We start from the raw sequence: 22,869 nt of genomic DNA on the forward strand, positions 1-22,869 counted from the left end.
TTACTTTGGGTGGGTCATACAGAAGACATTGTGACTACAGGTTAAAATGAGTTTTGTGCAAGTGCACCTATAACAAAAGCAAAGTATCTTATACCCTTTCTAGTAAACATACTTTTTTAAAAAAAGATACCACCACTACCACCACCACCACCACCACCCCCCTCACCACCACCACCACCACCCACCCCCTTCTAGCCCCTCACCCGCTGCTCAGCTATTTTGGAAGTCTTGTGCACTGCTGGGTAAGTGATCTCTTGTCATTTTAGACAATTAGAAAACAGTACATTTTAAAAAGGTGATTTCTGTCTTTTAAAAAGTTGAATAAATGTTTCTCATTACTGGAAGGAAAGAGGTCTTAGAAAGTAATTCAAAGTTATAAGACCTTCCAATTTGGGTAACTTCAAAAGATTTAAAGTTCTAAAATATTTCAAAAAACTTGTTTGTTAAATATTATAGCCTTCCTAGGGAAAATAAATAGGCCTGGAATCCTCCAATAATAGATAAAAATCTTATTAAGCTCATATTAGTGTCAATCAGCAAGATGACTGAAGGAAAAAAATATGAAGGCTCCAACAATCTCAGGATTCCACTAAATGGAAAATATACCTTGGAAATCAGTTATATTGACTAATAGAAGAGAATTAATCATACAGTAATAAACAAATAGAAAAGACAGATACTTATCTCTAACTTTCAAACAACAGAAAAATGAATGTCTTAGTCATGGTAAATTATGGTTGTACGGATTCCCATCAATACATCAACAGCTAGAAAAAAAAAAAAGGTCAGAAACCCCCATTATAGCCACACAGAAGGAAACTCATTGGTCTTAACACTGAAATAATCTCACTAGTAAACTATATATTTCAAAAAACATGAATTTATTATAATCTATCCAGATTGGATTACTTAAAATCAAACAGCCCCAGGAATTGTTGTCTTTAATCCTCCAACTTTGTTGACAAATCGTATCTGTTATAAAATCTAAAAAATTATTAATCCTATATTTTATTGATTCCCTTTTCCTTTCTATATAACTCACCTTGATCTGACCAAATGCTATAATTAGACAGTACTGTAGTTCTTTCTCAGTACAGTGGCTGTAGCAATATAACTTAGGAAATTGAAAGGTTCCCATAAGCCTCAGCTACAGTCCCTAGTTTTGTCTGAATAGGGCTCTGAATACTAAATAGAACTTATTTCAAATGGTTAAATGTCCATGCATTTAAAAAGATACAAAACTATTCTCTTTTCTGTCAAAGGAAAGGAAGTCCAAAAATTTTCAAAGTATCATCAGCCTTGCAATTATCTGAAAAAAATCAAAGGTAACTACAGAAACAATCAGAAATATGCAAGTTGTACCACAAATAACTACTTATTTAAAGTAAATGGACAAATGGATGACATTTTCTGATCAGAATCAAGAGTCAAGACCCCTTGTTTATTTGGGTTAAAGCTACTTAAGTGAATTGGTAGATATGGAAAAGTGACATTAACCTATACTTGTTTCTTTGCCTTTTATCATTCCTTAAATACACAGATAAAAACACCATTGCTTAATTTGTTGTATTACTTACATAGTAACAAAAAAAACTTTCATACTAAGAAAAAAATGTGATAAGTAAAATGAATAACATAACAAAGTATCTCTAAGCAATCTTTAATACCTTAAAGGGCTTGCAAAACTATTTTTCACTTTGGTTTTAGTTTGCAGCTTGACACAATTTCTCAGGTATATTCTAAATGACACCAGGCCACTACAACACATACACAATTCTTAAACATTTCAAAGCTCGTAGACTTGTCAGAAGACAAGCAAAACAGACAAGAAGTATATATCCATAACATAAACAAATCCCAGTACACACCATATAGATAATCAACCAGCAAAGGAAAATGGAAGCCAGTGCAATCATTGTCTCTCCTACCAATAACTAGCTAATTTACAATTGATATCAAAATCATTACCTTTATTGAAGATTTTTCAAATAATGTCACTTTATTCCAGTTCCCAAAAGAAAAATCAAGTTGGCCGGGCGCGGTGGCTCACGCCTGTAATTCCAGCACTTTGGGAGGCTGAGGCGGGCGGATCATGAGGTCAGGAGATTGAGACCATCCTGGCTAACAAGGTAAAACTCTGTCTCTACTAAAAACACAAAAAACTAGCCGGGCGTGGTGGTGGGCACCTGTAGTCCCAGCTACTCAGGAGGCTGAAGCAGGAGAATGGTGTGAACCCGGGAGGCGGAGCTTGCAGTGAGCCGAGATCGTGCCACTGCACTCCAGCCTGGGAGACAGAGGAAGACTCCATCTCAAAAAAAAAAAAAAAAGAAAAAATCAAGTTGACCTGCATATGCTCCTCACTGCTGATTTTAAATGAATATTAAGCATGCTAAATTAATTATCAAAGCACTTAAGAATTTTGCTTAGAACAGCAATGGCTGCAAACTTTAGTTAATTCCTCTCATGCTGGATGTTGCAAATTATATTAAATATATAGAGATAAACCTAATTTATTGTATCTTTGGTAACTACAACAAAAAATAAATAGCCCTAAATACTATCAGTTGCATTTCAAAGCTCTGATAAGAAAATCATGAGATTTACATAAAAGTCAAATACACTATTAGTAATATATAACACAGGACTTTTTTCATTACTTAAACTTTAAATTTAAATACAGTCATCCTTCCACATCCATGGGGGATTTGTTCCAGGGTCACCCCCCACCCACTGCAGATACCAAAATCAATGGATGCTCAAGTCCCTTATATAAAATGGTGTAGCATTTGCATATAACCTATGTACATCCTTCCCTATACTTTAAATCATCTCTAGATTACTTATAACACCTAATATAAATGCTATGTAAATAGTTCTTATACTGTATTGTTTAGAGACTAATGACAAGAAGAAAAGTCTACACTGATCAGCGAATATGCAACCATCCATTTTTGATTTTCGAATATTTTTAATCCACTGTTGGTTGAATCCTCGGATGTAGAACCCACAGAGAGGACTGACTGTATATTTTTAAATAATAAGATAATTTTAATAAAGAATTCATGCTTTACAAATGATAATTCACAACATTTTATAAACTTCCCTATTGACAGAGCAAAATATAAGTTTTATCATAAAATATTAGATAAAATAGAACACCGATAATAAACCATACTTTATCATTTCTATATGTGCATTTGCTTTCCTCTGAAATTAAGCTTATCCTCTTAAAAATGACAAAAGGTATTTATCAATCCATCTGTGTTTTGTTACACCTGGGTAAAATGAAACGAGTATTTCAGATTGTTTCCTGTTCTCAGGTTGGTAGAAAACAAACTCTGATCAAGTTGCTGCCCAATCTTAGAGTGGGCCCCACTGGCCTCAGGATGAATTCAGAATTCTTAGGCTGGCTTTCAAGAATTAGTCATTGCTTATTTCTGTAGCCTCTGCCACTTTTCCAAAAACATCCTACTACCCTGAAACACACACACACACACACACACACACACACACTACAGCACTACTGAATTTTTTGCTTCTAGAAACTATCACAGTCTCACTTCTGGACTTCTTCCAAGCACAAAATTGGCCCTATACCAAAAGCCCTGTTTGCTTTTCTGGCAGGGTTTGCCTTGCCCACTGCCTTATACAGTGCCTGGCACAGAGCAGGATGCTAAAAAAAAGTAGTTAATGAATAAATGAATAATAAGTGAATTTAAACTTTTTTTTAAATCTTGTTTTTGAGGGAGGTATTTATTGGAACTTGGAAATTGATATATGCTCACAAATGTTATCTTTGGTTGCCTTTTCTCCTCGAATTTAAAAGAGTGCTTTTTGGTCAAGTGGCTTTGATGTTTTTCTTATTAAATATCAAAATTTGTATATGCATGTATGGATATTAAAAAGTCTAAAAGGTTATATGGTTATTTTTATTTTCTTCATTTTTGCTTATCTGTATCTCTAAATTTTTCTTCTTGGAATATTTATTACTCAAATAATAAAAAGTATTTTAAAGAGTACTAGTAAGCTAATCAAATTAACTCAATTTGTGCTCTGTAAATAGGGGCTTTACTCAGGTATTCTCATTTGTCCCTTCTACCAATTTAAAAAGTAGAAAGGAAATTTAGAGATACAATTCTAAAGAAAAGTTAGAGTCAGCTAACCAAGGGAGAGTTAAAAAATAATTTCCCATCAAACTTTTGCTTTACAGGCTAATAGCCTGATTGGTAGCCAGGGTGGGCAGTTATTAATTTAGTTTTCTTCATTGTACCACAGTTATTTTCTAGTCATCACTTCAAAATGATCCCTTTAATTCTAATCTCCTACAATTCAAAAAGTTTTTAAAAATCAGTTGACAAAAGGTAGCAAGTGTAATCCATCCCAAAAATCACTTTTTAAAAATTCATACACTCAGTCACTTTCAACACCCACCTAACTAAAGCTAAAAACCACTTTACCTATTGGCTTTCCTTTCCATGTCCCCTGTAGCATACCATTATTGTCATCCTTTAATGATAATAATAAAAAAGTGGTTTAAAACACTTTGGAATTCACAAAACCTCTTTACAACACAATAAAACCAAAAATTATTCCAACTATTGCCCCTCCTTGCAAAATTCTCCAAGTTAAAAAAAAAAAAGTATGCCACCTTCCAGTTAAGTCTTCTCTCTATGCTTCCTTTCTCCAGTGAAGGCTGTCCACATTTGACATCTCCACCACCTCATCTTCTATCAATTTCCCAAAACACTGCAGCTAACTTGAGTTCACTCCACTGAAACTGTCCTCCCTAAGTCACAGATGGTTTCTTAAAAACTCAGCCCTGTTCGGCTGGGCACGGTGGCTCACACCTGTAATCCCAGCACTTTGGGAGGCCAAGGCAGGCGGATCACGAGGTCAGGAGATTGAGACCATCCTGGCTAACACAGTGAAACTCCATCTCTACTAAAAATACAAAAAAAAAAATTAGCCGGGTGTGGTGGCGGGCGCCTGTAGTCCCAGCTACTCGAGAGGCTGAGGCAGGAGAATGGCATGAACCCGGGAGACAGACCTTGCAGTGAGCCGAGATCGCTCCACTGCACTCCAGCCTGGGCAACAGAGTGAGACTCCGTCTCAAAAAAAAAAAACAAAAAAACTCAGCCCTGTTTAACCTTCTTGTTCATTCTACAAATCTGGCATGGTAACTCACCCTTCCATTCTCAAAACTCCCTTTCCTTGTTTTCTGCTGATGTCAATCCTTTATGCGTTTCCCTCATATGTCTCTGTTCTTTTCAATCTCAATTTCAAACTCTTATTCCACCTATACCTTAAATATTCCCCGAACTTCCATCTCTGATTTCCTCACACTTTCTCCCTGCACATTCCCAAGAAGAATGGCTTTATCTCCATTTCGTGCCTTCAAATGATACAAGATGCAAAACCAAATGGGCCATACGTTAGCAGCAAATACAAGCAAAACTGACCTATGCTGTTAAAAATCAAGCAAGATGGGGAGCACATATGAAGCTTCCAGAGTGCTGGTAATGTTCTTTTTCTTGATGTGGGTACTTGGTTACACTGGTGTGTTCAGTTTGTGAAAACTCATCAAATTTACACACTTAGGATATATGCTCTTTTCTGCATGAATGTCAGATTTCAATAAGGTTATTTTTTTAAAGAGAGAAATAACAAACTAAATCTTGAGTTCAGATTCCAGCTCTAACATGTGTACTTTGGCTAAATTACTTCTCCTGTTAAAGCCTTAGTTTCCTCACACTTATCCTTTCTCATTTCTGTATCTCCAGCCTAGACTTCTTCCAGGAACTCAAAAGCTACATATCCAAGTTCCTCCCAAACTTCTCCATCGCTAGGTCTTAATGGCATCTCAAACTAAACTCATCATCTTCCTCCTTACGCCTTTAAAATTACCTGTTCCTCCTCCTGTATCCCAAAGTCTGTGACTAAAACTTCTACCAACAATTGCAGCCATCTTTAAAAATCCTCATTTTCACACTTAGGCCACCAAGTCTGATCTATTCTACATCCTGAAATGACCACTGCATTGGTGTAGAAAAATGATGACACTATAAGCATTTGTATTGCTACAGCAATCACTTCCTAATGGATCTACCTCCCCCTTTACTTCATGCTCCATATGATTTCCAAAACAATTCTGCTAAAATGCACCTCAGATGGTATAACTTTTCTGCTTAAAATTGCTTATCTCAGGCGCGGGCACGGTGGCCCACGTCTGTAATCCCAGCACTTTGGGTGGCTGAGGTGGGTGAATCACTTGAGGTCAGGAGTTCGAGACCAGCCTGGCCAACATAGTGAAACTCCATCTCTACTAAAAATACAAAAATTAGCCAGGCATGGTGGTGCATGCCTGTAGTCCCAGCTTGGGAGGCTGAAGCAGGACAATCGTTTGAACCCGGGAGGTGGAAGTTTCGGTGAGCCGAGATCATACCATTGCACTCCAGCCTGGCGACAGAGTGAGACTCCATCTCCAAAAAAAAAAAAATTGTTTATCTCCTAGGTCAAGTTGTCATTTAAGGCTGTTCTTGAAATAGTTCGTATTTAATCTGCCAGATTTATCCCTACCAACTTTACTGCAGTTCACCAACTATATCATACCTTTTAATGCCTCCATGTTGCTGTACATGATTCTCTCTCTGGCTAAAATACTCTTTACTTGCCCCATCTTCCACGTTGACTAATGCTAGCCTTTCAATAAACACCCTCTTAGAAATATTTCCTGACACTCTTACAGCCCTAGGCTAGATTCAATGCCTTTTTTCAGGAATCCCATAGAACCTTCTGCATACCCATTATAGTGCTTGCTACCCAGTGTGGTAGTGGCTGATAGTGAGGCCCCTCTGAATGGGGAGTTCCTGATGGGCAGAGATTGCCAGGTTATTAAGATCTGACTCAGGAAGGCTCAACAGAGGCTGACATGTAACAGACAGTTAACATTTTTTTAATGAATAACGGAGTGGGGAGATAGCAGAATAAATATGATTCCCATCTCATAAAATATATATATATATACATTTACACTATAAAATAGTTAACAAGTTTTAAAAACATTTTAAATGCTATTTTGGCAAAATCCAGCTTTTCAAGAAGCCCTACTTTCTTATGCTATTCTATACAATTATTATTCTGTACAATTCTATATGATTCCATACAATTAACCCTTTAAGGGAGCCATTCTGCTATTCTGCTGGGGACCTAATACAAACACAAAAGCATTTAGTCCACTAGCAGCACTTTTGCCAGTACTTGCTATGTTATCTTGTCAATGATCACTCTTGTCGATTATACTCCTATCTTACAGAAAAGCATCAACAACCTTTAATATTTCAGTAAAAACTTGCTTATACCCTAATCTTTCTGGCCCTGAATTCATAAGTCCAACTCACTTATATAATTGACTCAGTAAAATCTGAATTCGAAATTAATTACTAAGTCATTCCCAAGATGAACTCCTACCTGAAAACTACTCTCAAGATATACACACATACACATATGTGTGTATATGTATGTGTAATATATCTGATAGCAAGAAAGCTCACTCAAATTTTTCCATTACGATATTTCTAAGTGAAGGAATACAGTATCAGTCACTAAGTTTAATCCAGGGTAAAAAAAAAAAAAAAAAAAATGTACTCAAACACCTTAATAGCTTCCCAGGACAGCTATCGCTTAAATATACTGATAATGTATAATCATCAAATAATTTTAATCCCATTATAAATGACAAATAGCACATAATGATGTGAAAAAAATAAAACAAAGAAATTATTTCTATTTTTTCTAATAGCCACTATTACAGAAATGATTAGGTAATAGAACCAATATGATTGTACTACTGCTCCTGTATCACACGGAGCTTCTCAGGTGCCCTTGTCCAAAAAAAGCCCAATAGGCCATATGCTGCTTGGAAGAGACAACAAAAGAACTCATAATTATAGGATCCTTTTTTCCTAGATTTCACATATTCCAGACTCCAAAGTTTAAAGTAACTTATGCCGGATTACTCTGCCTCTAGTTACAGAATGAGAAACAGCTCCATCTGAAATTATAACCTGAGTTCTTAATTGGCATCTTCCTCTCTGGTGAGCACCTACATCCATGTTGTTAAATCTCAGATACCAGCTAAAGAATTTGTAGCTATTTGTGGGGCACTTTTGGTACCTTAATTCTATCCACCTTTTTAGCAGCTATAAAATGCTTCTACTCTTCCCTTAACTTCTTAACCTCTATTGCCTCCCACCCCAACTAAAAATGATGAATATGCACATTCCCCTCCCATCCTCATGCTACCTCCCACAACTTCCATTACAAATTTTCCACCATGTTAAGCGATGAAACACATTGAGTCAAAATAGTTAAAATGGGCAGTGCAGTCAGAAACCTGAGTTTGAATCCAGACTATACAATTTATTCTGTGGCCCTGGACAAAATATAAAACCTCTGAGACTCAGTTTCCCCATAAGTAAAATGGGGATTATATCTACTTTACAAAGTTGCTATAGGGATTAAGCTATCAAAAGTAGCCAGCCACAGAAAGACAAATACTATATGATCCCACTTATATGAGATACCTCGAATAGTCAAATTCTTGGAGACAGAAAATAGAATGGTAGTTGTCAAGGGCGCATAGAAGGCGGGAGTGGGGAGTGATTGTTTAATGAGTGCAGAGTTTCAGTCTGGAAACATGAAAAAGTTCTAGAGATGGAGAATGGCGATGGCTGTACCATAATGCAAATGTACTTAATGCCACTGAACTGTACAACTAAAAGTGGTTAAAATGGTAAATTTTAGGTTATATATATATAACCACATTAAAAAAGAAAAAGAATATTCTCTCAATAATTCATACTGAAAGGCTTTTCCTCCCTTGTTAGAGAGAGGTATAAAAGCAAAAAAACCTTACCTTTCCCTCCCCCTAACCCGGCACTCCAAATTGAAGCTAAATGGCAAAGGAATAGAGAAGAGTTCACTGATAAAAATTAGCCTGTCTTCACAAATTAAAAGCCCAAAACTATCCTAAGTCCCGTACCTATCCACTTATGTTACAAAAGCATAAGGATTTCAAACAAAAATCAGCTTTTACTCATGATGTGGCATTTTGGAGTTAAGTAATTTTACAGATTGTGTTTAACACACTGTAACAATATTTTTTGTTTAATGAAAGTGCTGACATAAACTTTTAACTATCATCTAATCTATGATTCTCTGTTGAATCAAATCCACACTTAAACCTTAAATATATATGAATCTCTCATCATAAAAGAGGCAGCTGTAGCATAATGAAAGGAACACTGACCTTGGAACGAAAAAACTCCAAATATGGCTCAGGTCTGCCACATATTATCTGTATTACCCTAGCTGCATAAGTCAATTTCCATTTATAAATATTGCTAGTCAATGGAGATACCACCCAGCTCATACGATTATAGTGTGACTTAAGTAAAACAAAGTACTATACATTAAAATATTTTGAAAACTATGAAGTACAATTTCATTTATATTAAATTTAACACAAAGAAAATGAAAAAATTCTGTCAAAAATTCACATTAAAAATATACACACATCATAATATAATCTTCCACAGTTCTGAAATTCAAAGAAAGAATACTAAATGCCCATATTATAGAAAAGTATTTTTTAGAAATTACATTAATTCTTATACCAAATACTAGGAGTATTGGGGAGAAAATGAGCTAGATACGGTGATAGACTATTGTGACATATTTCCAATTCATTACATCCTTAACTCATTTATTCCACAAATACATAATCACAAACCTTGCAACCACTGTGCTAAGCAGTGGGAATATGATGGTAAAGAAGACACTATGGTCCTTGCCCTCATGGAGCTTCCAATCTAACTGGAAGATGAGGCATTAAACATCACACAAATGGCCAGGCTCGGTGGCTCATGCCTGTAATCCTAGCACTTTGGGAGGCTGAGGCAGGTGGATCATCTGAGATCAGGAGTTCGAGCCCAACCTGGCCAACATGGTGAAACTCCCTCTCTGCTAAAAATACAAAAATTAGCCAAGTGTGGTGGTGCATGCCTGTAATCCCAGCTACTAGGGAGGCTGAGGCAGGAGAATCACTTGAACCCGGCGGGTGGGTGGAAGTTGCAGTGAGCCGAGATTGCGCCACTTCACTCCAGCCTGCGCAAAAGAGCAAAACTCTGCCTCAAAAAAATAATAATACAAATAATTTGTTATTTATAATAAATGTGAAAAAGAAAAAAGTCTGCTATGAGAGTATCCAATCCAATCTAGAAGGTCTAGGAGAAATAATTACACCAATTGTACCAACCTCTGTTAACCCAGTAGGCTGTAAATGTTCAACAAATCTTAGTTATTTCTATCATCATCATTATAAAAGCCCTACTGCCCTTTAGAACAAGTTTATCCTTAGGGTTTGAAAGATAAAAGATATCAACCCTATTATCTAGGAAGATCAGATAAACTGAACCCAACACCCAATTCCTCCATTTTAAAAACAAAACCAGGCAAGCATAGCTTCTTCATCGCAATTTTCACTCATATTTAACATATCCTTGAGCAATTATGTTGATGCTGAGGTGTCCTCAATAGTAGCTTAGACATGCCTGAAATACTGTAACCTGGTCTTTCTATGGCTGATCCTTTCAAAATTACTCAGTTCTCCGCTTAAATGTTCTCTCCTCCAAGAACCTTCCCGACTACCCAATCTAGCATAGCCTCCCAGTCATTCTCTATACTACATCACACTATTTTATTATTTTTATAGTATATATGACTATTTGAAGTTGCCTACTACATTTATTTGCTTATTATTATATATTTCTCCTTCAAACTTGAAAGTCTCATGAAAGCAGGGACTCATTTTATTCTCCCTATATCCTCAAGATACATCTTCCTTGCTAAAGATCCCAAGTTTTGTTTAGGTAGCTCACGTGAGCCAATTATGGTAATCCCATTATATCTAGCATAATTTGTTTACAGGAAGAAATTTTGTAGTTCTCTCTAATAAGGGATAAGAAGATGTCTCCTAAGCAACTTCAATAAAAAGTTTTCCTCCCTGATTGGTGAGACACAAAGAAAGAAAAACCCTGTCCTTCCTCCTGCCTTTACACTTGAGTGTGTAAGGGAGTGATGCTGGGAACCCGAGGCAGCCATGCTACATTCATGACAGGAAGACCATGAGGATGGCAGAGAAGCCGATCCTGATGTTCTTGACTCAATGAATGAACTCTTACACTACCACTTCTAGACATCCTGTTATGTGAGATTTACTTTTAAACCTGATCAATTAAGCTGTTTTCTGTCTCCTGTTTTGATACCTGAAGCCAAAAGGCTAATAAACTCAAGCCTCTGTTTCTTCCATAACATTAAGAGAAAACAGTACCTACAGCCTACTGGATTTGAGGGGATTAAATGAGATAATGAAGACAAGTGCCAAACAAACAAGATACTCAAATGATAGCACTGCTGTTAATGCTAAGCAATAATTTTCTATGACAAAACACAAACCTTTATATACTATTTAGGATTTTGTTATTTTACAAAAAATATTCACTTTAATCCTACTTAAAATGAGATCTTTTTTAATAGAGTAATTTATTTACTTAGATTTCTTCTATTAATAAAGTAGCTCTTGGTTTTTTCTCATCTAAAATAGATAAATAAAAGGAGAATCAGGCAAATATCAGATCACTAAAATAAATCATATTAATTTCAGGTAAGAGCCTTTTTCTGTCATCAATTCCTCACCCAACTTACATGGACAGAGCCACATATATTTTCATCTATTATTCTTGCCTTTACAAATATTTCATCAGTATTTTAATATGCTGTAGATTTAAAGCTAATTAAAAATTAAAGCTATATTCGTAATTACAACCATACTCTTCAACACCTACAATTACAAAAATATTTAAAACTAGAAAAAAAAACAAAGGGCTATATTTTAGCCTCTATAATTTTTTTTCTGTGCGGAACTACTTGTTTGACATTAATAGCCATGAAGCAAAATTAACAGAGAAGATCAAAAATAGGAGATTGCCAGGTCATTCGTTTACGCTCACTCTAGCTGAACTGTGATTTAAAATGTTACAATGGCTCATTATTGTCTGAAAGCTGTTTAGGGTCATACATGAAATGAATTAACATTCTTAAAGGAAAAAGATGAGAGTAGTTTTGTCATTTCTAAAGAAATGACACCAACTGAAGTTTGTCTTTAAAAAATGAGCAAAAAAATAAATATTAATTATACCACTGCAGTGAGACCGCCCAGGCTGATTTGAGTCCAGATGAATTTTTGGTCCTATAATTATTAGAAAAACATTAATAGTTTCATTTTTCAAAAATTCTTAACTATTAACTTACATGACAAAAATTACCATTTACCAATTATGACCAATCAGAAATGTTAAAGTTATCTGGAAAAACTCTATTCTTCCCCGGGTAGTCCATATTTCCACTTGTTTTTTAATGTCCTCACACAAGGAATAAAATAGTTTGTAGAAGAAGAGCCTCTGCTATTTCTCTAACTACTGAAAACAGGCAAGACATTAATCTTGGTGGACCACCCTTCAGGTCACCTTTTGTAGTATGTATAGGGTTTTAATCTAATAGTCAAGTAACTCTCACAGTCCAAGTTATGCTAGGTTATATACATACGTTAACAAAACCTTGCATTAATACATGCTACATTTGTAAAATACACAAAGTTTGATCAAACGTTTAAAATCGGGAATATTATTTATATTCCAAACGCTTCAGACATTAACAAATGAATCTTATTCTATTGCTCCAATGCTATTTTAAGTCCACCCTTTCAGAAACAGTACATTCTTAATAAAATTAATATTTTAGCATACGTTTACAGAGGCTCACATGTCACTAGCATGCAAATATATAATCTGTAATTCCCACACCAATGGCAAAGCAATAACATACACACAATAATAAAGAATAACCTCATGTGTTCCAAAATAATTTTGAATTCCTATTTTTAAATTATATATTCCTAGTAGTTCCATGTCTTTCAAACTCAGTACTTTTGTCCTAATCCTATGTCCCAGGATTAATGCAATGGTTGTGATTTCTATGGAAGAAAGAAGATTCTAAATTTGAATTGTTTTTTCTCCCAAATTTTACTTCTAACTCTCAACTACTGAGGTGAAGTATTAATAAACATTACTAAACTGCAACCTGGGTATTCCAGCCCCTGCCCCACAGAGTATGCTCTAATCTTAAAACAAAATAATTCTAGTAGTGATTAAAGACGAAAGGCATATTTGGTCTATTACTGCAGAACAACTAAAATGTAGTGATTTTGTCTGCATCCTAAATTGGTTTTATGTGGCAAACTGGCTTTGAAAGTGTGAAACTGAAAACTTTCAACTTTTTTCTTTCACAGCTCTGAAAAACAATTACAATATTACTACTACTTCTAAGAGTCACAATTAATCTCTGGATAAACAATACCAAAACTTAACTCTGAACATCTTACACAGATTCTTTCTTTAGATATGTTCCTTAAAAATAGGCGGTTTTTTGATACTTCTGAAATAACAGAAAAAGATCAATCAAAAGCTAACATGACATTTCGGATACAAGTTAGACAACTTGTATTTTGGGGGAACATCTGGAGACTGAAAGAGGGAGGGGCAATTTAATATTTTATACAAAATTTCACTTTCATAAGTTACTCCTTCATTAGTTTTGGAAATCCTGAATTGTGCGAATTGCTGTCAAATAAGTTTCTGAAGAGATCTCTATTATTTTTCTTGCCTTATTCCTTCAGAAAGAAAGAAAGGTTTGTCATTTTTCTTTGCAGGGGGTACCTTAATGATGGGGGAATGCTTTAATTACTTTAACGGTAGAAGGGGAGAACAAGGTGATGCTGGCAGATATTAATCCCTATAAACTCTTCTATATGAAGTGGCATTTAAATGTTCATTACACTATAACTACTTTGAAATAAGCATTGGTATTTGCTTCTTGGTATATTCAACTAAGATTGAAAATTTAAAAGCCAGTTACTTTTCAGAGCTCAAGATTAGATATAGTTTGATTCTTGTAGTTTCTGGCTAGTTTACTAAATAAAAGTCGATGTATACTATGTGTATCTTTTATGTTCAACTTTGCTTTCTAGCAGATTCATCTTTCTGTGCTATTACATAAAAGATCAAATTAGTTTAATAAAAAATTAATATCACTACTCATCTATTTGCAGGTGCCAGTTACTCTTTCTGCGGTAGTGTGGCATACCGTGTGGCTTTAAGTTCAGCAACATTTCATATAGGAATTGTTCACAACTATTATGTTTAACTTTAAAACAAGTAATTAAACAAAATTCCTGGGGGGGGGAATCTGAAGAAACAAGTTTTCTTCATTATGTTAGGCTTCCAACTTTCACTCCTAAAATTTCTGTGCCTTCTCCCACACCATACACAGATCTGCAAAGCATCAGGGCGCACCAGTGGTTAAGATTGCATATTTGATCAAATCTTTAAAGTCTGTTACATCTGATTATGTAATGCTGTTCCCTAAATCTGTAGCATCCTACCCTAGTTCAGGAAGACAATCTGGTACACTGAAAAATGTATCTTTCAGCTTCAATCACAGGTTCTAAAGTTAGAGAAATCTGTGTTAGAAACCCAGCTTTCCTATTTTCTAGCATTGTATCCCTCGGTGAGTTCTTTAACCATTCAGGGTCTTAGTTTTCATATTTCTTTAATGGAGAAAAAAAAAAAGCACCTGTCTTGTAGATTTGTTGGGAGAATTAGAAAAAAAAATACATAAAACACTGAACACAGTGACTGGCACACAGGATGGCAAATAAATAATAGTTACTTTTGTTGTATTGTTGTTTAGGGGTATTTCTGAAATACAACTAAGCTAGAGAATGTGAAACTCAAACTTACAAGTCTTTATTTTGGAGGTCATTGAAAAAAAATTTTTTTACATTGAAAAAATTCCTTTGAGTCTAACATCTTCAATAACAATAATTTATTGATGCTTTTGGTATTAGAAGGCACCTTAATGTTCAAGATACCTCAGAGAAGAAATTAGATTATCTCCTACCCTCAAGAAACTTATATTTTAGGGAAAGTCAAACATTAAACAGCCAATCACGGTTATTTAATCACAATTGCGATTAGTGTTATAAAGAAAGCCTGCTAAAGGAAGAAATGACCTAACGAGATCAGAATTAAAATTTCTACATCCCACCTCCCTCCAAGGGTTTTCAATCACTCCCTCTATAATTAAGACTTGATCTGCTTTTCTTAAAATGACAGAGTAAGTAACTAATCTTACCCTGATCATTTTTATCAGAACTGTATACTGAAATTATAGGAATTGTGTAAAACCAAGAATTCACTTCAAATATTTCATATAGTGACTTCCTAATGAAAGACAAAACAAAGATCTAATACAGGTAAGCACTTGTCAACTATTCACCAGAACTCATGTTAGAAAACACATTTCTTGATTATAAAACCAATGTGCTTATTTCCTAAGCATGCCATTATTTATAATAATGACTCCTTTTGCAGAATGTTTTTGTTAAAATGCATATTTATTAAGCAAACAAATTATTTCTGTGATTTTTAAGATAAGAACAGTTCTAATTTGCTTACTAAAGGAGAATTCTTCACCTTTTATAATCTGTTACCTTAAAAATTAAGAACAAAAATCTGGTGACATCCATTTTAATGATGACTTCAAGATTCCTACCTTCAGATGTTAGTACATTGTTGCAGAATAGTGCCATTAAAGTCCCAAGTAAACATAAAGAGAAAAACCGAGAGATTAGATCAACTCTCCCACCAAAATGAAATTAAGTTTATTCTATAAGACAGAACCTGCGTCGACGTTTGTCTTAGATTCAAACAACATTCACCTAGAAATTAATGCAACGACAATTAACCCAGAACAGTCATTGTCAATTCTCCAAAAGCGGCCTCTTCACCTATATTTAGTTCATAAGGCAAACCAGTCAAGAACTCCTCCTGCCAATTGAAATGAATGGAAGAAATATATTTAAATCAAATAGCACCATCTAGCAGAACCCTGATCTGCTCACAAGAGTAGATATTACTTGGTGTTCAGTTTGGTAGATTTGACAGCAAAGTGGCAATTATTTGTTTTCCTGGTGGGAAATCACAGAATTAGAGCTAGAAAGGACCACAGTTCTAATAACAAGTTCCAACATCCTTGTTATTATTTGAGAAACTAAAAAAAAAAAAAAAAAAAAAAAAAATCAAGCAGTCATCAGGATTCAACTAAAGTTCACCCCTTCCTGGAAGTTCTGCTAAAATCTAAAATTACTTTGATTCTCAAATTCAGTCACCCCCAAAATAAGATCATGCCTCAATACATTTCAATTCCTTCACTCTGACTAATGTGAAATTCAAATATTCTGTAATCATTAAAACATCCTCCTTCAGATGTTTTTATCAGGCACATTATAACAAAATGATTAATGCACACAAATGAGACTGCATTTCAAAACTTCAATTCTAGCAACTGCCGTTTCTTAACCAGGCTATAACGCTGTCTTTTATATATTCCTTGTCACAGCAACAAGATCATGAATGCAGCTCAGAAAATATCTCTTGGAAAAAAACAAACCAGCCTCTCCAATTTTTTGTTTTGTTTTGCTTTGCTACATCAAGGCCTGATACCTCTAAATCCTATGGGAATTGAGTGTGTTGCTGCCAACACAAAGATTAGGAAATGTTCCCATCCCTAGGGCACAGGAAACTTTCAGGGGGAGACTAACTGCCTAAACCAAGGAGGGAAACTCAGTCGCCTGCGCATTCGGTTTTTATTTACGCAGCTATTTCTGTGCGCAGGGTAACCAAAGTACCTTTGAGAGATGCTCTCAGACTTTTTCTCTGGTCTGAACCCCCTCAGAAAGACAGGGTGCGTTCAACGACAAGGATAAACCTGACCCTCAGAGTTTAAGTGGTTACTGGGAATCACTGATCTGTTGCACAGTTTAAAAAAAAAAAAAGGGGGGAGGGGGGTTCTTCCTCAGTGGTCACAGTCACTATTCGTTCTCATTTTTAGTAACAACCAAATCACCGTTACAAGTACACAAGAATAGCAGCAAACCGCTCTGCTTTGCAGTGTGCCGTGACAGTGGCATCCCGGGCCGGGAGGGGCTCTGTTCTCGCCAGCCGCCTCTTGGGCTCCCACCGAAGTTAACACCTGTATCTCCCCACAACTGTAACCAAGCGGCTCCTTCCCACCTGAACGCTTCTCCCCCCCACAAACCCCTTTTCGGACCACTGTCCCTCCCCGCCGCAGCTGCCCTCCTCGGGCGCCCCCGGCGGCTCCCACAACTCCCCTCCGCGCGCCCCCGACCACCGCCCCGCCGAGGCCCGCCCCTCCCGCCGCTCGGGGGCTGCCAGCCTCACAAAAAGTTCGCCAGCCGCCGCCGCGGAGTTGGGTCCGCTGCGAGAGGCAGAAACGCCAGCCTCCTCCAGCGGATCCCGCTCCTCGCCAGCACACTTCAGCTCCCCGGGAACTCGGTCCCTCTCCGACTCCCAAACTTCTGCGGCGTTTCCGGCGCCCACCCGCCCCTGCCCCAGCTCCGCGCCGCGCAGGAGACTGCGGGCGCCTTGTCCGTAGCTGGCCCAGGAAAGCCCGGACGCCCAACCCGCACACGCCCTCCGTGCCCCGCGCGCGTCTCCGCGCCCCGCGGGGCCCCGCTCGGCCGCTCCACGCCCGGCTTCCGCCCGCCGCGCGCCCGGCACCGCCGCCCTCGCCTCGCCTCGCCCCGCGCTCGCGGCCCTGAGCCCCAGCACCCAGGGCCCCGCCACCGCGCTCCCCGCGCTGCCCGCCCAGACCCCGGCCCCGACCCCGGCCGGCCCGCCAAACACCCACATTCCCACTGCGCGCCTTCCTCCACGCAGCTGCCCCTCCCGCCACCCCCGGCGGCTCCCCAGGTCCCCGGAGCCCCGGACCCCAGCTCTAAAGTTACTTTGGAAGGTGAACCCGCGGGTTATTTCCCTCAGTCACCCAAACAAGTTTCCATCCTCGCCACCAGCACCACCGTCGCCCCTCAACACAACGGCTCCCTCCCGCCGACAGCCCCCTGCGGCCGCCCGCCCAGTGCCCGCACCTCCCGGGAAAGCGCCGCTCCCCGCACCACACGCCCCCATCGCGGCACCCCTCCCCCTGCCAGCCCACCCCTGGCGCTCCCCGGGCGGAGAGTGTCTGTGTCTCCCAGAGTGTACGAGTGCGTGCGTGAGTGTGCGCGCGTGTGAAGGCGGAGGTGGGTGAGAAGCGGAGACACTTACTTCTCCCGGGCCTGGCTGTCGGACGGGACGGCGCTGCTGTTACTCTTGCCTTTGCCGTACATGCTTGTGCCGAGAGCAGCTCCCACTGTCACGCACCTGTCAACCCATCACAGCCTCCCCGGGAACAGCCCCGTCCCCATGGCGACCCACGCAGCCACCCCCACTATTGGCCACCCCACGCCAAGGCTCCGCCCCCTTCGCCCAGGCAACGCGCGAGACTGACAGGCCTCCCCCTCCCTCCGGCCTTCCGAAGCGCGCGGTGGCGGCTAAGCCTCAGCGGCAGTCTCCTCCCTCCTTCCCTCCCTCCCCGACTCCCTCCCTCCCGCCTTCCCTCTCCGCTCTCCTCCCTCCACCCGCTCTCCTTCCCCCCTCCCCCCTCCGAACCCGGGCGCAAGGGGGGAATTAGAAACTGCTCTAGAAGGATTTTAAACAACTGGCTGTTCTCTCCGCCGCCACCCCTCCCCCCGCGCCGCCCGCGCTCAGCTCCTCACTGGAGAGAAGGCTCCGGGAGGAGGAGAAACTGCGGCCTGGAGTCTCCGGCCGGAGCCGGCAGAGCTGGAGCCGTGGCGGCCCCAGACTTCGGGGCGCCCGCCGAGTCGACAGACAGAGCCACGGCCCCAGCCGCCCAGGGGCCCCCACCAGCCCCTCTCCCGCTCCTCTCCTATGCGTGACCACGCGCCGGTACCCACGATTGATTTCTGCCGTCCTCAGCCCTACTCCCTGGGGTGTCGCCCCCGCCCTGTTCCCAGAGGGCCGGCTGGCGAGGGACACCCGCGCTGTTCCCTCGACCTTCTGGCTGAGCGACCGACAGCGACTCGCTTTCTCTCCTGGGGAAGGACTGCACCTCCGGCCCTTGGCGCCGCTGCGGTGGCGGCGCCCGGGGCCGCGCCCTGCGCCCCAGGGGAGCACCCGGCCTGGGGTCGGCCTCCTCTGTAAGAGGTGAGCGGACCTCCCGAGGAGGCCCGGTGACTCATGCGGACGCAGCGGCCACTGCTCCAACCCCTCCTTGCACGGAGCCCCGCGGCGTCCTGGACACCCCGCCAGATCTGCCGCAGAAGAGGGCCCCAGGATTCCCCACCCGGCCTGGTTTAACCGTTTGGGTCAGTGATGCCTATTCATCCTGACCCCTGGAGTGGAAAAGGCCAGAAAAGGTCTTGAAACACTTCCCTGTCCTTGCCCGTTAGAATAGGCCCCAGCGCGCTCCAAGGTGTACAAAGCTGTGCCAGGGCTGAAAGGCTGCCCGAGAATGTTTCTATATCCAAATCCCTAATCCCATTTCAGTAAACGCGCAAAAGTTTCAGAAACACACACAATCTGGTTCCCAGTAGAACTCTGCATCCTTTATCTTGTTGAAGCCCTTGACTGTAAAATCAGACGGGTGCAAATGGGGTTAGAAAGAAGATGGGCTTCACACGGGGAAGAAGGGGACAGATGGGGTGGGACAGGGCGACATCTGGAAAGGATGAATAGACAAGAAGTAGCTATGGGAGGAGAGGGAAATAGGATTCGCGTGGAGGAAGGTACCGTTCTATTCCACACACATATAGCTTTAAGCATTTAGTAGTAGGATCATAAAATGCATATGGAGATACAGAGATAGATGGAAAGGAAAGAAATGGGTGTGAGCATTGACAGAAGTGATAGGAATAAAACATCAACAGAAGATTAAGGAAGGGCAGTTAGCAAAAATGAGATGTCGAGAATCAAAAACGCGGTTGGCAACCAAACATAAATCAAAGACGGGAAAATGAAGAGGAAGGACTTCTATACTGGTGTTAACGAAAAGGAAAAAAACATGGGGAAAGTGAGGTATAAAAACATGAGAAGACTGGAAGATACAGGATTAAATGAAGAAGCCATAGAGTGTGATAGCAAAAGACTAAAAGTAATAGGGGACAGACATTATCGTTAAAAAAAAGATATAAGAAAAAAAGCACTTTTATTAAAAGGACAAAAATTAAGCCAATGAGGGGGGAAATGAGAGGGGAAAAGTGGGGAAAAAAATACACTGGCTTAAGTAGATTAATTTCCAAGAGATGTAATTTGCCATTTCTAACTTAAGAATTCTTCTGTCTGTTTCTAATGACCTACAGTTATATGGTGGTTGGGATATGGCATTCATATTCTTCTTTTGTTTCTAATGACCTGCAATGATTGAGTGATTGAAGCGAAGCTGAGCCAGTCAGCCTCTCTTAATGAACTTTTGCTCAAAATGCTCAAATGTGTATAAGCTTGCCACAGTTTACGGACTCAACTTCAAGGTTAGCATTATGTAATTTGTTGTTCAATTATCTACTTCCATTGGCCTTAACCCAGAAAATTTTTAGTATCTCAAGGCTCCATCTCTTATAGAATACTCCCTATAAAGGTGCTGCTCAGAGAATGCTGTCAGTTCTCAGAGAGCTCTGGCAGCTTCTCAGACACCCTCCTGCCTGCCCCTGGAAAAACGAACTAAGGGTGGGCTTTGTCCTACTATCCAGAAACAAAGTAGGTATTATCCTTGCACTGGTGTTGGGACTCTCTTAACTATGGTTCTCAATCATGGCACATTAGAATTGCCTTTATTTTCATTGTTGTTGGGTTTTGTTTGTTTGTTTATATACTAACTGGATCAGAAACCTTGGGGATAGACCCAGGTACCTGCATTTTTTTTATAAGCTCCAAGTGGCTCTTGTGTATAACCAGGGCTGCCTGCCTTTGCTCTTCAGTATCCATTTAAAGACAGACAATGGGTACCATAAGAGTTTAGTACAAGACATTTAGGTTGGGCTGTGCATTAACAAATGACCCTACTCAAGTAAGGCATTAAGATGTCTTTACAGTGTACTTTACTTTCTGCCACCAAGCCAACAAACTTGTTAATAGGACAAAAATGTATGCCCATATGTGTTCTCATAGTACAAGACCACGAATAGCCATGGTTTAATTTGCTATTTCTTATAGAGAAAGGAAAATGAAGAAAGAGAACAGGAGAAACTGTTTGCTGTCTACTGCTGTAATTTATTCATTTGATTGCTTTTTACCCAGATTTGTTACATTTGGAAGTCCTATGGGTAATGGCATATTTTCTGATGTTTAAAAAATAAATAAATTATAGATCTGCACAGTGGGGTATGGAATTTAGAACAATTTGGTCTTAGTCTCTGGAAAGAATAAAATGCTAAAAGGTCTTAGTTCAGAACTTGCCAAATTAATGTCAGAGTTACCTTTATAAGAATGTTCTCATCTGACAAATATACAAAGTGAAAACATGACTTTTATATGTATATGTATCCCGTATATAGTAACCTTAAAGCTTAAGTAATCAAATCAATTATCATTAAAACAGCTCAGCAGCTACCTGAACTATCTCTGTTTTATTTTCCTCTAAATGTTTTCACATGTAAATAAAATGCTTCTTTGCCCTTGTTCAAATTATTTTGAGTACAAAGAGTGTTCTTTGCATCAGCAACTGTATCTCCTGGGACCAATATTGTAATTAATGAGATTTGAAACACATATTCAGAGCCAAATTTGAGATCCCAGACACAGAAATGAAGATCCATTGTTTTGTTTTCATTTTTTAAAAAGGGAAAAGATTGGAGATTTAAAGCTTCCCAGTGTAGAGAATCACAATGTATTTTTAGAGAGGTTTTTTTTTTAACCCACATATGAGATTGATGAATTTGGGGAGACTGGATTTGGGATAGGGGAACCCTGACCAGCAATGTCACCAGAATGGAACATTTGGATTTGAGGTTGATTTTTTTTAAAAACTTTATTTTTTCAGATATAGAACATCACAATAACTCAATCATTAGGTCTCCCTCATCCCTACCCCCATTTCGTTTGGACACGTATGCACAATTTTCTCTTTCTGGAACCTACATCTAATTCTTGGAAGTCTTTATCACTTTAAAACAGGCAGTTCATTATGCCACCCTGCTCAAGCTCTAGATTGACTATACATTTCTTTGATCCTAATTTTTTTTCTGTAGAACATTCAGGTTAATAACGTCTACATTCTTACAGTGCATGAGATCTCAGAAAAGATTTACCTGTGTTATATACAACAAAGAGACCACCTCTTTATGTTTAAATGGAAGCTAATCATGAATTTAATTATGTGTATCATACAGAACATTTAACTTATTAACTTAAAACCACTTAGAAATAAAAATATTTAGAAAAATAAACTAAACATTAAAATAAATTTTCTTGTTTTAGAGTAATATTCCCCAAAAATAAAACTGTTCTATTATTTATTTTTTTATAAAACTAATCAGTTTATACAAATAACTCAGTTGTATTCATACCACTATTCATTTCAAATCATTTAACAGATATTCATTCATTATTACTCAATACATCCCAGTTAATTAGATTTCCCTAACCAGCTTTTTAAACTGGGTAAACTGAGTTCTAGATATATTCGTTAGCATTAGCTGATCCAAAAAGAAAACAGAACTAGTTCCAGAAGAAGAACTCCATGTTCCTGGCTGGCAGTCCTTTTCCCAGACCACGAAGCCACACCTCTTTCTCTCAGAAGTGACTGTTCCACCAAGGAATGTGAGCAAGCTCTGAGATG

General features: G+C 39.1%; 1 protein-coding gene across 14 annotated transcripts in view; it reads right to left on the reverse strand.

Moving 5' to 3' along the window:
• Positions 1-21,634, reverse strand: part of SSBP2 (single stranded DNA binding protein 2) — a 336,920-nt gene extending 315,286 nt beyond the window's left edge. For 9 of the 14 annotated variants that reach the window (XM_054489479.2, XM_054489476.2, XM_054489474.2 and 6 more), the window contains exon 1: positions 18,303-18,575. In XM_054489479.2, the coding sequence (XP_054345454.1) occupies positions 18,303-18,364 (62 nt within the window). In that variant the 5' untranslated portion in view covers positions 18,365-18,575. Of the gene's footprint in view, positions 1-18,302 lie in introns of all 14 variants that reach the window. The other 5 variants (XM_063665469.1, XM_063665470.1, XM_063665468.1 and 2 more) reach the window with 2 other exon arrangements.
• Between the last annotated feature and the right edge of the window lie 1,235 nt (positions 21,635-22,869).

Source organism: Pongo pygmaeus, chromosome 4 (genome assembly GCF_028885625.2).
Source record: "Pongo pygmaeus isolate AG05252 chromosome 4, NHGRI_mPonPyg2-v2.0_pri, whole genome shotgun sequence".
Classification (NCBI taxonomy): domain Eukaryota; kingdom Metazoa; phylum Chordata; class Mammalia; order Primates; family Hominidae; genus Pongo; species Pongo pygmaeus.